At 40.6% G+C, this 17909-nt stretch overlaps 1 protein-coding gene and 1 long non-coding RNA gene across 4 annotated transcripts in view; one reads left to right on the top strand and one right to left on the bottom strand.

The window, feature by feature from the left end:
• The window catches only part of nlk2 (nemo-like kinase, type 2), a 148318-nt gene that overhangs the window by 91843 nt on the left and 38566 nt on the right, over positions 1-17909 (top strand). Inside the window, exons 9-11 of one of the 3 annotated variants that reach the window (XM_038693653.1) lie at positions 4717-4915; positions 6062-6155; positions 13085-15704. In XM_038693653.1, the coding sequence (XP_038549581.1) occupies positions 4717-4915; positions 6062-6155; positions 13085-13139 (348 nt within the window). In that variant the 3' untranslated portion in view covers positions 13140-15704. Of the gene's footprint in view, positions 1-4716; positions 4916-6061; positions 6156-6755; positions 7893-13084; positions 15705-17909 lie in introns of those variants that run through there. The other 2 variants (XM_038693654.1, XM_038693655.1) reach the window with 2 other exon arrangements.
• Positions 630-2408, bottom strand: LOC119883126. Its single transcript, XR_005440589.1, has 3 exons — positions 2235-2408; positions 1795-1888; positions 630-712 (listed from the first exon to the last, which is right to left on the bottom strand). It is a non-coding gene; the product is annotated as an uncharacterized LOC119883126 (long non-coding RNA).

Genomic DNA, 17909 nt, shown 5'->3' with positions numbered 1-17909 from the left:
AAAAAAAAAGAAAAGCTGATGTTTTATCTGGACATTTCTTTTAGAAACCAGTGTGACATGCACTGAGAAGTTACTCTATTGTGGAAACAAGAATTATCTGCACACTGAATAGTTTAAGCCCTGTAGAAGGTGTTGTGGGCACAGGTATTATTAGTTTGCATCGTCACAATTAATACCACCTAGTTGGGTTCATAATTACTCTGCAAGTCATTTGTTTCATCATTTACCCACGAGTTGGTTTGGATGTGTGCCCATTCTGTGTTTAAACTAGACTTAAATCAGAGCAGCAAACAAAGCTATTCAGGTGCTGGCACTAGGTGTAAGGCTCATTAATCTTAGTATAAGGTAGAAAGTGAAAATACTCCTGCACACACACACAGAAATACACTGCATGACTGATGACCCTTCGTAAGAGTTCAGCATTAATGTTTTATCTGTGTTGTAAGATTAACTTGTCCATTGAACTGACAGAATCAGTAAAGACAAAATTAGTGCAAATATTGAATATATTGCAATGCAAACCATAATTTATAGATTTCTTAAGTGTGCATAACACATAAGGACAACATTAAAACTAAATGTAAAAGTAAACAGAAGGGGAGGAGTCCTTTCCACGTCAGTCCATGCTATCAGATACAGAGGTCCAGCACACTGAGGATGCTTTCCAGGTCTCTGAAGCTGTCTGGCACCAGGTGGGACATCTGATTCCACACTGTGATTAAGGAAAATTGCAGGTAATGTAAAATATAAAGTTAGCTATAAAAGATGCCTCCATTTGGTTGACACTACCATTATGTCACATTTGATAAAAATGGAACAAGGGAGCAACACCTATACAGTATGACAGTCAATATGCTTTTGGGTTGTCAGTAAAATGACGGTGTGTGATCAGTATTACTGAAGACTACACTATACACATCCCATCGGTTATCTTTGAGTAGGACTCGTTGCATTTTCTGCGACTGCAGACACTATGGTATTTGGAAACAGCTTTATCACATAGTATCTGTGGAAGGGAAAAGGAAATATTTTATCTATAACAAAGCATACTACCTCTAATTGACAACCATTGTCTTTTATTTTGTTTAAAGTTGCGGAAACACAATATGACATCATGTCTAACTGTTCTGATAATGCTAACTGTTTAGGTTCAGGTGAAATGGTTTTCCACAAGGGGTGGATGCTCAGTTCCTCCATTACAACATGAACACAACACATTACATAAACACTACTGTACATTCAGCCAAGGAGCTATATATGATAAAATGTTATCAAACAGGTACAACAAATAACATTCAAACTTGCTTAACAGCTGTCTACATGTCATTTCACATTAACACAGCAGTCAATTTGTGAAGTACAAGAGTAGCCAATTACTTAATGTATAACAATTTCCATCCATCGTCAACCGTTTATCCTGCATACAGGGTCGCGGGGGGCTGGAATCAATCCCAGCTGACATCGGGCGAAATGCGGGGTACACCCTGGACAGATTGCCAGTCCAACGCAGGGCCACACATTAACAACCACTCACACCTAAGGACAATGTTAGAGACACCAATCAACCTAGCCTCCGTGTTTTTGGATGGTGGGAAGAAGCACACAGCGAGAACACGCAAACCCCACACAGAAAGGGGTTTGAACCCATGACCTTCTTGCTGTGAGGCAACAGTGCTAACCACTGCGCCGCCATGTATAATATTTTTTACACAAGAATATTTGTTTATTTAGTCTAACCCCGTTGACATGTAGTGAGAGCAAAAAACAGTGACCGTGTGCAGGAGCCAGACATACCTATGAGCACATTGAGCTTGTGAGGGTCCAGCTGGTCCTTTCAGGTTTTCATTGCCTCTAAGCCATCTGAGTGAGGCAACGATCCCAGGATGCTCTAAAAGAAATGAAATGCAGTTGCAGTTAGGCCAGTACTTCCACCTAGTTTAGTTCTTCATTTGCATATCATTATAAACACTAATTCTATTCTTATAGCAAATCTTTATTATTATTTAATTTTCTTGAGCTAAGGTAGGAAATTCCAGCTCTGGGTTTAGCATTAAGTTGGCAAAGTGTAGGTTCAACTTTTAAAAGTTGAAACAGGATCTATGACCATACAAATGGACATATGTTACGGCGGGTGTGGGTTGAGCAGGTTGGAGGACCCAAACGCAGGATACAAGGCAGAGGAGGTACAGTTCAAAAAGTGATTTAGTTTACAAACAAAAAGCGAGCACACTTACAGACTGAGTGGCTGAGTCCAGAAAAATCCAAATGAGTAACAAAAAAAAAAATCCAGAACAGGTAATCCAAAACACCATGAGCTGAAAATAGCAAGACAAAAACACTGAACAAGACTGGGAAACCAAAGCCACAACAGACAGGGGGTAACACAAACAATGACCCAACAGGGAATCAACAGAAACACCAAACATATATACCCAGGGGTAACGAGCAGGGCGGGAGCAACACAGGTGACTGGGATCACGGTAACGAGGGAGAGAGACAGCAGGGGAAACAGAGGCAGGCAGGCAGAGGGATAACTGAGGGAACAGACAGAACACTTGACAGGCAGACATGGGGCAAAATAAATAACCAACACAGACAGAACACAGTTACAAAATACCAGACAAGAATCTAATTTCAGACAATAACAGAAACCCATGTAAACAGAAAACACTGACCAACTATAACACAGGGATAATAACAGACAGAACGTAAATGAGAACACAGAACTAGAACACAGAATACAGGCTCCATCTCTGGACAGCATCCATGAGCAATGTACAATCCTGAGTCAAATTCCTCGTATGTGTACACATACCTGGCAATAAAGCTGATTCTGATTCTGATTCTGATTAAAGAGGTCTCTGATCTCAACTAGTTATTTACCTGATTAAAAAAAATTAAAAGAAAAGAAAGGGGAAAAAAAGAAGAAATAATATGCTTTTGAACAATATATTTTAATGTTAAAAAATATGTTTTGAATATCATACTTCTGGAAATCAGACTGAAATGTGGCAATTACATAAACAATTACAATATTTTGCAGTAGCCTACACAATGAAGCATATTTGGCATAAATATATTTTTAACCCACTAAAAGTGTAATTGTTTAACAATGTACTTCCACAAAGTACACCCAAATAGTATTTACTAAGCGTTAAATAAATATATTTTTAATAAATAGACTAAAATGTGAAAAATATGCTTTAATTTAAACATATTTATTGAAAGTTTAATTAGGTATATATTTATTACCAATTTATGCAAAGTATGCCTTTGAGAAGTATGTTAAAGCTCAGGAGAATATATCCTTAATATACCTGTAGTAAGTAAGCATGTTAGAAGTATGAATGTACTATAAGCAAACTATGTGAATTTCTAGTACATTTTCAATGCCTTTAAGAGCACCACTTTTTTTTATTCATGCCAGGTGGGCCGTCAACCAACAGGAAGTTGGCCATTTTAGATTTAATTGTCATATTTGGCGATTTACACACAGAATTAGTCCGATTGTCCCCCACCCCACCCCATAGAATAGAGTGGAATATCAATGATTCGCTACGAAACAGGAAGTTGTTGTCTCTGTACCAGGCATCATCAAAGTCTACCAATAGGTGATGGCACCAATATGTTATATATGTTAAATGTCTTTGTACTTATAGTTACATATAACATCATCTCTCCTAATCAACAGCTCTGCTACCTTAAATGTTAAATGTGCCATATATATAGTCAGACTAAGTTCAGCGTCACGCTTTTCTAACTTCAAGATCAGAATTAATTTTATTGTCCCCTTAAGGCAAATTTATCTTGGGCATCAGTGCCCTGCAAGGCTGTAGCAATAAACACAGCATGATGCAACATAAATGGACTTCACAGTCAAATGCATCATACAGTCCATACCATACATTTACATTGCATTGCACAAGTATCTGAGACGCTAACACCTATCAATAATTGATTACTAGATAAGTAGAACCCAAATTCTATTGAAACCACTGAATTATTCTGTTCAATTGCACTTAAGCTCTTAAAGTAATGAACCATAAAACAAACAATAAAAAAACAACTGCCGCAAATTCTAAAAAATATAAAAACTCATTTCACATCAAGCTTGTTAAAAATTGCTGATAAAAGCCATCTTGATTAATAGTGACCTATACTTAAAATAAAGTGCCGGAAGTGCTTCTGCCCAGCTTGTTTTGAACAGTGTTTATTAAGGAGAGCTATGGAAGTAGGGATGAAGGACAGCTTATAGTGGTTTACTTTTGCATCTGCTAGATCTATAGCGTTTCCCTGAAGGTAAAACTTCATATTCAGAGGGCAGAATATGTTAAGGGTCCATCAGAATATTATGTTCTTGGGAGACTACCATTTTTTCAAGATAGTCTTTCTTTCCATAACCTTTATCGCAGACCCTTGCTCTACAAGTTGGTGTTAAATAAAACATGATTACTGTGGCTATACACAGTCTGATTTAAAGGCATTAGATGATCATGCATGATCATTATCTCCAAAATATGCCTCCTCTAACACAACCCTCCTCATACCTGCATCAGCTACATCATCTGGTCTCATTCAGATTTTATATGTTATAACTATACTATTTCCTTAGTAACTGAATAAAGTTTCTGTTTGATTTATCTTTACATATATGCTGAGGCTAATATGAGTGTAAAATTCATTTTATTGCATATGACTTGTGTTTTTGGTCTCAAGTCAAAGAGGATTTCAGCGAAGGATGCTCTGGCTCACCCTTACCTGGATGAGGGTCGACTGCGCTACCACACATGCATGTGCAAATGCTGCTACACCACTTCCTCTGGCCGTGTTTACACAAGTGACTTTGAGCCTGTCACTAATCCCAAGTTTGATGATGGCTTTGAGAAGAACCTCAGCTCTGTCAGACAGGTCAAAGGTAAGTGTATCTGCTGAGTTACTGATGGCCTTTCTGTTTGCTGCATTAAAGGACATTTTAATGCAGACTAGGGTATTTCAAAAAGAGCAGTTTTTGATCCTTCTGAATTTTTCAGTAGTAACAACATTTGGACTTCTTACTTTTGGATGTTTATTTGTTTCCCTTTTACTAAACAACACAATCTGCCACTGTAGGCCTGTAAAATATTCTACCAAATGCATCACTCTTTGTGAGTACAGCATTAGTAGATGTTAGAACAGACTGTTCGATTAGTGTTCATCAAACTAGAATTTTGGCTTTACCATCAATGACCTGTAAAATGACTACACGGTTTGGCTTCAGTTACATCAAAACTCCATCCATCATCAACTGCTTATCCTGCGGGGGCTGGAGCCAATCCCAGCTGACATCGGGCAAAAGACGAGGTACACCCTGGACAGGTCGCCAATCCATCGCAGGGCCACACATAGACAAACAACCAGTCACGCTTAGGGTCACCAATTAACCTAGTCCGCATGTCTTTGGACGGTGGGAGGAAGCCGGAGCACCCGGAGAGAACCTGCAAACTCCACACAGAAAGGCTGAGGCAACCGGGGTTTAAACCCACAACCTTCTTGCTGTGAGGCCACAGTGCTATCCACCAGACCACTGTACCGCCCGAGTTGTCAAAACTCTGGCAGGAAAAAAAATAACATCACCAAAACAGGTTGTGTGAATCCTTGAGGTCAAACAAATGTGTTGAATACATTTCCTTCCTCATAAAACTTTTGCAAAGCCGATTTACTTGCTTGAAGTCTTCTTCTTTGCCTTTGTTGGTGCATTGCTGTGCTTCATTGCGAATAACTGCTACCAGCTGTTGGTTGGATAGCAGCAAACCATCAAGAGGAATCATGCGTCCCTAGGTGTTTACACAATATAAAAAAAAACTGGGACCCACTTAAAAGATAGCTCCATAGTGATTTAAAGCTCAATAAGCTCATTAACTGCAGGTCAGCTTGCCTAAGTGTATGGCTGACTGTGGGAGGAGAAATAACATCACATACTGGAGTTACCTCAAGTCAGACAGCTTGAATATACTTTGTGACTTTAGGTTATGTTATGTTGTTTCCTAATCTGTCTCTGTTGCTCTGTGTTGTTCCCTCTCAGAGATCATCCATCAGTTCATTTTGGAACAGCAAAAGGGGAGTCGAGTGCCACTCTGCATTAACCCTCAGTCAGCAGCTTTCAAAAGCTTTATCAGGTAGGAGGTTCTTTAACATGGGTGTAAATTTCATCACAGATGGGGGGGACGATAAACAAAAAATTTCTCAAGAGCAATTTTTGAATGGGACACAAAATTGTACTTGTATAGGATATGTGTACACAGAAAGAAGTCTTACTACTGTTATTAGTGTGGCATGTAGACCGCGATGTTCCTAAATTGCCATGACTTTTTGTACTTACTTATTGTTTTTCTTTTCTCTTATTTGTGGCCAACAACACAAAGCAATATTTGTCAGCACAACAGTAAAGCTATGGTATTAACCTAATATCAGTTCACACAGGCTTCCTGGCTGATTCCAATTACTGATTTTTTAAAGATCTGACCTGCCGATTCTGATTTTGACCAATTCCACAAAAAAAATATTAGGATCAGCACCTGTATAAATGTTGGCTATTCTGACTGGGGTCCATTCAATTGTAGAGCCATAATGAAACATTGATTATTAAAAAGCATTCGCATTTTCACTATAAGGAGATTTGTACTAATAGCCCACAATCCAACTGTGCTCCCTTCAATCCACCTGGCGAATGTCCGCTCTCTGGCCAACAAAATGGACTAACTGCTGCTCCTCAACAGAACTAACTCAGACTTCTGCAGAATCTTGGCTCACTGAGCACATACCAGACAGCACACTTCACCTACCAGGATTTAATCTTTTCCGGGCGAACCGCGTAACAGAGCTCATGGGGAGGCGGACTCTGTCTCTACAAAAACGAAGGTTGGTGCACAGATGTCACAGTGTTGAAGAAATCATGCAACCCTCACTTAGAGACATTATTCATAAACTGTAAATCTTTATATTCACCACGGGAGTTTTCCTTGTTTGTCCTGGTTGCTGTTTCCATTCCACCTCAGGCCTGTGTTAGTGAGGCGTTACTACACCTGGCCGACCAGATAACTAACGTGGAGAAAAAGACTCCCTGCTCATTGTTCTCGGGGACTTCAACAGAGCAAACCTCAGCGATGAACTCCCAAAGTACAGACAGCATATTAAGTTTCCCAACAGGGACACTAACACTGGACCACGGCTACACAACATTAAAGGACGCCTATCGCTCTGTTCCCCGTGAAGCCCTGGGACTCTCTGATCACTGTCTGGTTTATCTTATCCCAACTTACAGGCAGAAACTGAAATCTGCTAAACCTGTTGTAAAGACTGAAAAGATGAACCAACGAGTCAAAGCTGGATTTACAGGCCTGTTTTGACTGTTCTGACTGGAGTGTTTTTGAGGCTGCAGCCACTGACCTGGACGAACTAACTGACACTGTGACATCCTACATTAGTTTTTGTGAGGACATGTGTGTGCCGACTAAAACTTTCTGCACAACTAAAAACCCTGGTTCACAGCAAAACTCTGGCAGCTTCGTCGGACCAAGGAGGAGGCCTTCAGAAGTGGGGACAGAATCTTCTACAACCAGGCCAAGAACACTCTGACTATAGTTCACATTACACGATTTTTAGCCCGATTTGCAGCTCGGCGAGATGTGTGTGAACTACACAACGCATCAAAACGGCCCCCCTGACACATTTCTGACACATCGCCGACGCCTGCCAGATACCTAGCATGCCAAACATCTGGAAGAGTCGGCTGGCTTGCAATCTGTGCAGACCAGCTGGCCCCCATCTTCACACAGATCTTCAACAGATCACTGGAGCTGTGTGAAGTTTCCTCCTGCTTCAAACACTCCACAATCATCCCGGTCCCCAAAAACCCTCCATCTTTGGATTAAATGACTACAAGCCTGTCGCCCTGACATCTGTAGTCATGAAGTCCTTTGAAAGACTGGTGCTGGCCCACCTGAAGGACATTACAGGCCCCTTGCTGGACCCCCTGCAGTTTGCCTACAGGGCTAACAGGTCAGGGGATGATGCAGTCAACTTGGGACTGCATCACATCCTGCAACACCTCGACTCTCCAGGGACACATGAAAGGATTCTGTTCGTGGACTTCAGCTCAGCGTTCAACACCATCATCTCAGAAATCCTCAGCACCAAACTCACCCAGCTCACTGTGCCAGCCTCCACCTGTCAGTGGATCACAAACTTCCTGACTGACAGGAATCAGCAGGTGAGGCTGGGGAACATCACATCCAGCACCCAGACTGTCAGCACTGGCGCCCCCCAGGGGTGTGTGTTCTCCCCACTGCTCTTCTCCCTCTACACCAACAACTGCACCTCAGGAGACCCATCTGTCAAACTCCTGAAGTTTGCTGACGACACAACGATCATTGGCCTCATGATGAGTCGACCTACAGACGGGAGGTTGATCAGCTGGCTTTCTGGGAGCCTAAGGAGCTGCTGATCAACTTCTACACAGCCATCATCCAGTCTGTCCTCTGCACCTCCATCACTGTCTGGTTTGGATCTGCCCCCAAAAAGGACAGGAGCAGACTACAACAGACATTCAGGACTGCAGACAAGATCATCAGTGCCAACCTGCCCTCCATTCAGGACTTGTACATTTCCAGAGTATAAGTATTAGTAAGGGCAGGAAACATTACTGCAGATCCATCTCACCCCGGACACAACCTGTTCCAGCTTCTCCCCTCTGGTAGGCAACCAACAGGAACAGTTTCTTCCCACAAGCCATCACTCTGATGAACAGCTGACTCACAATGTCAAGAACAATTCCTGTGAAATAACCCAGTAACTCTGTCTCTGATCAGCCACCTGTTTACTGGTTACCTCTTATTATTTATTCATCATTCTCTATTTCAGAGCTGTTCTTACTCTCCATATTGTATATTGTATATACTGTATACCAAATCCACCTACCTCAAGTACATAACACCTGCACATAACCCTTATTTATTCCAGCATCCTTTGCACTAATCACACTGTGTACATGTAAGCTTGTAAATAACTCTAAAATTGTAACCCTAACCTTTGGTCGTCAGTGCGCATGTTTAGGTGTAGCATGTGTGTAGAGGCAGAAGAGGAATACTTGCTGAAGAGACCGAGCCCCGGCTTCACTGGTGTTGTGCCGAGTTGTCCACACCTAGCGGGACTTTCGGATAATTTATCACCGTTGATGAACCACATAAAGAATATTATGTCGTTTTTAAATAGCCGGCTACTTGAAATAGACCCGCGAGGAAATGCGACGTGCATGTAGTTGTCAGCAGCACGCCATGCACACAAAACTCACACAAGACTGGTGAATGACAGGCGAGAGAGAGAGAGAGAGAGAGAGAGAGAGAAAAGGGTCTTCAAAAAGCCTTAGTTTACCTGGAAATTTACAGTTGCTCTGCAGCTTCTCAAGATTAAAGGGAGCGGAGCTACCGTGTGTAGGCAACCCTCACAATCGCCGCGCACAATAACACACACGATTCTGATTTGACTATGTAAATCCTTAGTCAGGGACAGCCCTAGTTTACAAGAACTCACTGCCTCCACAGATTAAAGTACAACTCCCGGGTAGTAATAGATTCCAATATGACGAAGCATTGAGTCTAAACATCAGATATATTAGTTGTTCTAGGTTAAGGCCAGCTAAAGATGACTTAATAGGGAAACCGACAGGCACTAGGGGGAAGACAGGAACATAAAAGGGGCCAAAAGATGTTCTCCTTCAGATTTGGTGTTGGCATTTGACGTGTTCACATGTTGTATGCTGGCACTGTATCTCCACAGCCAGGAACAATAAACCATGCATTGTTAAGTCTTCATCAGTCTCCGAAACTTCTTCACACCTGAACCTGGCTCACAACATTTCTTCAACACTGTAGCCTGTGTTTGATTTTATTACTGTATTATTGTGTTATTGTATTATTGTATAAGTAAGCACATCGTGAGCATTGTACAATCCAGAGTCAAATTCCTCGTATGTGTACACATAGCTGGCAATAAAGCTGATTCTGATATTATATTAATATATTATATATATATATAGGCTACAGTATATTATAATTGAAAGTGTGAAGGAGGCTTGTTGTTAATTACCGATGGTAATGAATGACATCGCCACCAACAGCTGTGTTCACTGTTGCTTTACCTTGTCCATGCTTTACAATAGCCTATCCATCTTCTAATGTGATACAGTCATGGACAGTAACAAACATTTCCAGAATTTCCAGTATTTGCAGAATCATACAGGAGCTTCTCAGATAATTAGAATATTAAGTAAAAAAGTGAAACTACACTTTAAATTCATTACATAAAAAGTGAAATATTTCAGGCCTTTATTTGTAAAATTCTGATGATTACAGCTCACGAAAATCAGAAATCCATATCTCAAAATATTCGAATAAAAAATAGATAATACAGAAATGCCGATCTGAGAAGAGCCTTTACTCTCTCTGGTTCAGTATATACAACCACAATCATGGAAGGAAAAGAACTGGGCCGTTGCTCTATTGTCCAAAGTCCTCTTTTCAGATGAAAGTAAATTTTGCTTTTCATTTGTACTGAAGGTCCCGGAGAGGACACAGAGGCACAGAATCCAAGTTGCTTGAAGTTTATTGTGGAATTATATGTATATTCTTGGTAAGGGATTGAGCAAATAGGGTTACAACAACCATTGTCTTTTATTTTTATTAATAAAAGAGAATGATAGAGAAGTACTACAAAGAAAATCTGCTGGACCAGAGGTTCTCTCTCCTAGGACAGTAACTAACATCTGACCCAGAGCAAAGAGATGCATAATTATTTAGACCGTCAAGGTTTGTAAGTTTTGGGAAACAGAGATCTTCTCCCCAATTTCACACCTCTGACCTAAACCCTACACATGTGGACAGACTAATATAATGAGTATAATAATAAAAAAGTATAAAAAACAACTTATATAACACATAACAATAATAGTAATAATCGAACTACATGCATAAGGGACTAAATTGAAGGTGAAACAATTTTCTGCCATCACAAAGTCCAGTGTGAAGTTTCCACAGCCAGTAATGTGTAGCATGGCTAAATTAGCTGTGAATTTTAATAAACTTATGAGAATTAATACCCAATTATGAATATAAAATTATCTTAAATCAATCAGTCAGTCTCATATCTAAAGGGTCAGTTCTCTTGGCAGGGACGTGGAGATAGTCAACAAACACAGTTCTTGATTACAGTGAATTTATTAACTAACTAATGCAATATAAAAGGGTTGTTAAATACAGGGAAAATAAACAATGGCTGAACAATGAGAAATGGAGGTTCGATTGTGGGAAGCATTTGACTCATACGGCAGAGGAGAACTAATGAAAGTAAGCTATGAGTTTTAGGAGTTAAAAGACAATATTAGCATTATGGGACATCCCTGACCACAGAATGTTTGTTTGGTCTTGCTGCTTGTGTTTCTTCCGCCGGGTTGCTGGGAAACGGCCTCACACTGGCAGAGTCCATGCTTCCCAGGGAATTTCTTCCGGGGTCCGTCTCTGGAAGGCTTATGGAAGAAACTTGCAGTGGGGCCTTCCCGACCCTGTCTCGGGTCAGGTTTATGTCGTCCTTTGTGGTTGCTGGTGGGCCACGTGCCATCGTCCGACCTCCGTGGGCTTAGCTCGACGAAAAAGCTTAAAAAGGGAACTTGGTTGTTCCTGAATTAGACCAGTGTAACTTACTGTACGTACTGATAACTTTAACAAAACAAAAGAAAGGAAGAAAATAAAACAAGTAGAGTTGCTGGAACTGAGGGCAAATCGATGTCGCGGCACTTCGTGTGTGTAGCTTCAAGTGAGCAAAGGCCTGTTGCGCTGGTCGAACTCTTAGGGCGTTGGAGAGGCACGCCGGACGTGTGACGAAGCGTTCAGAGAGCAGAGTAGAAGACTAGGGCACGAGGAGAGGAGAGAAGCCGAGAGAGAGCCACGGTTACATGTGTGTGTGTGTGTGTGTGTGGGGGGGGGCAGTTTAGGATTTCCTGCCTTTCCGATAGGCTGTTTGTAATCTCTGATTAATTTCCCTTTTGTCAGTTTAACAGTCAGTCACCGCGTTATCAGCTTCGGAATCAAAAAGGTGCCAGTTTTATGATCAGGCTGCTCAGGAATAGCACTTACAGAAAGCAACTTTTCCACCCCCCTTCTGTTGGGGTCTCTTTAGCAGTCTGTTGAAGTTGATCTTTAACCCCCCTGCTCCTCTCCGGGAGAGGAAAAGGGGAATTTGGAGTAGCTCCAAATTTATTTAATATAAATTGCACAAATCCACACTGTTGTCCCACTACAAATAGTTTGGGGTGGCATGTCATCCTCTGGTGATGGTCCACTGTGTTTTATCAAGTCCAGAGTCAATGCAGTGTCTTCCAGGAGATTTTAGAGCACTTCATGCTTCCAGAGGGAGATGGAAGCTTTATGGAGATGCTGATTTCCTTTTCCAGCAGGACTTGGCACCTGCCCACAGTGCCAAAACCATTAATACCTGGTTTGCTGAACATGGTGTTACTGTGCTTGACTGTCTGACCTAGACCCCATAGAGAATCTATGGGGTATTGTCAAGAGGAAAATGAGAGACACCACACTTACAGACGAACTGAAGGCCGCTATCAAAGCAACCTGAGCTTCCTGCAGTGCCACAGGCTGATTGCCTCCATGCCATGGTGCATTGATGAAGTAATTCCTGCAACAGGAGCCCCGACCAAGTACTGAGTGCATAAATTCACCTTTTTCAGAACTGTTCAACTTGTGGATATTTGATTTGATGACAAAAAAGGCCAGAAATATTTCACTTTATGTGTAATGAATGTAGAATATATGAAAGTTTCTCTTTTTGACTTACATTATGAGAAGAAATGTCCTTTTCCATGATTTTCTCATTTTCTGTGATGCAACTGTACTCACATCTTCAAAAAATATTTTTAACATTGCTGGAACACAACATAACTATCCAGTGCACCTTTAACCATGTCTCACATGTCTTTAGCTGACAGACACATGAATAGCTAATATTATCTTCACCCACTTGTTGGCCTCCTTTTGAACAGCTCCACAGTGGCTCAGCCCTCTGAAATGCCTCCATCTCCGCTGGTGTGGGAATAGCTGCTGTTGTGTGTCATCATCTTTCCCAACTGACAAGCTGCTGAACTGGGAACAAGAACGTGTCTCAACGTCTTCTTACATCTGCGTAGCATTTCACTGGAGAGCAGGATTCACAGGTCTTCTGTGTGTGTGCTTAATATGAAACAAACTGATAACTGCTTTATAGAGGTGTATTAGACGGGTTTGATATGCAAATGGTAAGACAGATGCTCTGTGGATCAAATCAGAATGTTTTAAACCAACCCATTGTTAAAGATTGAACAGTTATTGCATCATAATGAATTACATTTGTTTTGCTATTAATACAAATTTTTAAAGGATTCTGTAATCACAATCAGGCTACTCTGCATTATCACACCCACCTTCACCTCTGCACCAGTAAATGAAATTTTATTCATACAATCGATTGTAATTGTGCACAACATTTTTCACAATTCCCATACTTTATTAGAAAGTACTTACTAAAAATAAGTTATTCCAGGAATGTCCCCTTATGTCCCACTATGGCCCCCGCACCTCTGGCCATCGTTTTTACTTATGTAACAATTCATTTGCCAAAGATTAGCAGCCTCATGTATAAATAATGCATACACATTAAGATTGTGAGCAAACTTGCCAGGTTTGGGATTTATAAAATGTTGTACATTTTGTAGTGCAGTGATTGAATGTCAAACAGTATATTCATTTCATGCATAATTTGCATGATTACTTTTGATTTGTTGTATTGTATGTACAGCACAGCGACATGCAAAAGACACATACCCACTTTACTGTTGCTTCTTTTCATCATTTCATAGCTTGTCATCTATTCACAGTGTCATCCTTCCAGGTAGAATGCACATCTAATCAGTTCACAGTCTGCAAAGTCATTTAGTTATATACCCACAACAGGGTACTTTTATCTATTTTCAGGTCAAAACATAATGAAGTGAATTGCTGCCATGGACATTTTAACCATTCACGGTGGTCAAAGAAGATGAGAGTATACAGAAATCCACAATTTGAGGTGCCAAACGCACATCAGAAAGAAACTTATCATTCATCAAGGCCTGGAGGAGCTGAGGATCTGATTAGCGAATGACCCTCTCTACCTTGTGAGACACAGCTACCCCAGTAATATGTCTGCTATTTTGTGCATGAATGAATGTATGCAAATGTTTATACATGAGGCTTTAAAAATTAAGTTGAACCTGTCCCAGAATGTAAACCTATCCTGTTCAGTCATTGTGGAAAGAGTCCGGTGTCCCCTTGAGAGGCCGACAGCAGCTTTGTTTCTGTTTAGAATACAGAGTGCTCACAGTGCTCATTAGACTAGCATGTTCCTGTGCTGAATTTCAATCTGCTGGGGTTTTTAGATGTATAGTATTTTGTTGTTGAGATCATTCGATTTTGAAGATGAAGGTTTAAATACACACTTACATGTTGCATGACAAACAATTTAATGTTTCTCTGAATAGGAAATAAATCGGAAAAAGGATCGTACTAAAAGCCCTTCTTCCAAACAAGATGACACAGCTGATCTTAAGAAAGCCTACAGTCCATGATGAAGGGAAAATGAGCAGAACAGATTCTACAATGCTAATCTGCACCCTCCTTTGGCTAGCCATATTCAGTTCAGTGCTGGTGTATGGTTAAACCGTCAGCCTGACTGAAGAGTTGTTTTGTTATAAAGGAATGTGTACTAATTTCATTACTTGGACAATGTAAGTAAAAGTAAGTAACTATTCACACAGTCAAACTGAGCACATTTCATCCCAAACAGTATTAACAGAAATATTAATGGAAAAAATGTGGAAACACATTATACTATCTGGGGCTTATTTTTTGTAGTGTGGGCCATCCTTCCTGTTTATGAGAACATGATGTTGGTTCATAAGATGCATTTTTACCACACAACAGCCATGTCTCTGCTTTAAATCAGGTTTAGGGCAGGGGACCTAACACTCTTTTTCTTCTTCTACATTTCTTGTGACACAACTTTACAGTATTCATGGGGCAACATCCACACTTCAGCTGTGTTATCTAAACCACTTATTTGGATGTTACCACCAAGTTTCCCAAAACATCTGTTGGAAACCATGCAATTACCCACACTGCTGTGCTTACTAACCCTAACCCTCTAACCAGATTTTGGAGGAAATAACTGGAAGCTACCATATTGGCTTGAGACCGGTCTATCCCTGGGGCCCCTCCAAACAATGACGGACATGGTTGTTGATTTTTTGCATATTTTAAAGAAATCTCAATTTCCAAAGGTTTTGTCATTTTTAACATACTGTAGCAAAACATGCTTAAAAGTAGCTGGGACATGTCAACGGTCACATGTGTGATCAAGGTCTGCTTAAATCCACACAACCCAACTTTGGACCAAACTGGCATGTTTTGACAAACTGAGGAGACAGGGGTTCTCTGTGATTTTATTACAGGTATATTTCTTATGATGTGACTGAGTACTTGTTCTATTGGTTGGAAAGCTAAAGAGAGGCTAAAGTTTTTCCCATAAGTAATAAAAATGATGGCCAACACTATGAGAATCAGACCCAGATTGTTTAGAAGTCCTTAAAAGTATTTTGGAACCACAGAAAAAAGTATTTTGGAACCACAGAAAAAAATGTGGCTGTGGTAGCAAGATGCCTTTGCAAAAACAGGAGGTCTGTTCTGTTTGTTCTTCTTTGGACAAATAGGGAACTGTCATCATGTTATGAACAAAATACTAACATGAAAAGTAAATGTACCAATGTAAAGAGACCGTTAAACCAGCAATATCATTCTTTAAGCGTGTTGTCTTTGTTCTGTCTACTTGAATATATCACCGCATACCACATACTACTTTTTTGTCAAAGATCGCATTCAAGCAGCTCACCTTAGAACGGAAACAAGTAGCATATGAATGATATAGAAATATCAATGACATGGTCTCATCTATATGGGTTTTTCTAAATGATAATCCACTGCTGAAGTGTGCCCCTGCCCCTCCTACATGTACACTGTCCCCAGAAAAAGAGCTTTGAAGTAAATTATTTAATATATTTTTAGAATTGTTTTCTATTTCTCTTCTTGTGTCCTATGGTATGCATTGTTCTCGCACCTCAAAGTATGATAATGTATATTTGTTAAATAGAGAAACAAATCCACACACCAACCACACCAACAATAAAACTGTATAGAAATTTTATTAGCCTGCACATTTCTAAGGCTGTGAAGTTCATTTTATTTTTAAAACTTGCATACAAATGTATATATTTCCTTGATTTTTACCCTGCAACTTTGATCTGTAGAGGACAACAAATCATCAACAATTGACAGAATACACAAGTCACGTTAACTGTATCTTGTGTGTACAGTACAGCAGAGTTGTAGATACACTATCTCCCAAAAGTGAGTACAACCGTCACATTTTTGTAAATATTTGTTTATATCTTTTAATCTGACAAGACTGAAGAAATGGCACTTTGCTACAATGTGAAGTAGTGAGTGTACAGCTTGTATAACAGTGTAAAATTGCTGTCCCCTCAAAACACCCAGTTAGCCATTTTCCCTCCTGGGTGTCATGACTCGTTAGTGTTACAAGGTCTCAGGTGTGAATGGGGAGCAGGTGTATTAAATGTGGTGTTATCGCTCTCACACTCCCTCATACTGTTCACTGGAAGTTCTACATGGCACCTCATGGGAAAGAACTCTCTGAGGATCTGAAAGAAAGAACTGTTGCTCTACATAAAGATGGCCTGGGCTATAAGAAGATTGTCAACCCTGAAACTGAGCTGCAGCACAGTTGCCAAGACCATACAGCAGTTCACAACAAGACAGGTTCCACTTAGAACAGGCCTCGCTAGTGATGGGTAAATTAAGCTTTTGTGAAGCACTGAACCACTTGAGCCATTTGTTTTGAAAATGGGATCATTGCTCGAAGCTTCAGTTATGGTGGCCTCTCCTTTTGAAGTGCAAGGTTGCAGTCAAATTAGGCAGGTTAGGTGGTGGACAGAAGGCTTTTAATTACACACACGCACACATGCACGCACGCACTCATACACACATGTCAATAAGCAGTGTTGAAGAAACAACTTTACTTTTGTGGAAAAGACCTTTAGTTCTGAAGCATCTTTGCTTTGATCACCCTTGGATTTAGAGTATTTTTGAAAATTCTTTGATGCGCACACATTAAGACTGAACATACTGTTCTATTTACAAATAAAGATTGATGAAGGCATGTATCGTGTTATTGTGGAGAGAGTGCTGGGGAAATATGGCTTAGGTTGTGTGTGCTTGTGTAACTATGGTAGGGGGTGATTGTGTGGGATGGGGAACACAAACACTCAGATTTCAAGATTAGGCATTGCCAGTGAATCACCTGATTGGACCGTGAACCAGTCAGTGATTCATTCAGTCAATGAAGCAGTTGCTGCTTCGGATGTCATATGTCACGTGATTTTTTTTTCACAACAAAGCAGGCTTTGAAGCAATGGTTCAATGTTCAGGGTTTGAAGCACGTATAAAAGCTTCAGTGTCGCACTGCCATCACTAGGCCCCGCCATGGTCGACCAAAGAAATTGTGTGCACATGCTCAGCGTCATATCCAGAGGTTGTCTTTGGGAAATAGACGTATGAGTACTACCAGCATTGCTGCAGGGGTTGAAGGGGTGGGGGATCAGCCTGTCAGTGTTCAGACCATACGCCGCACACTGCATCAAATTGGTCTGCATGGCTGTCGTCCCAGAAGGAAGCCTCTTCTAAAGATGATGCACAAGAAACTCCGCAAAACAGTTTGCTGTA

The sequence above is a fragment of the Micropterus salmoides genome, unplaced genomic scaffold (assembly GCF_014851395.1).
Source record: "Micropterus salmoides isolate LMB-PRFRI ecotype aquatic unplaced genomic scaffold, ASM1485139v1 Ms_hic_scaffold_3, whole genome shotgun sequence".
Taxonomy (NCBI): Eukaryota; Metazoa; Chordata; class Actinopteri; order Centrarchiformes; family Centrarchidae; genus Micropterus; species Micropterus salmoides.
Note: the sequence above shows the minus strand (reverse complement) of the source record. Positions and strands in the feature narration are given on the sequence as shown.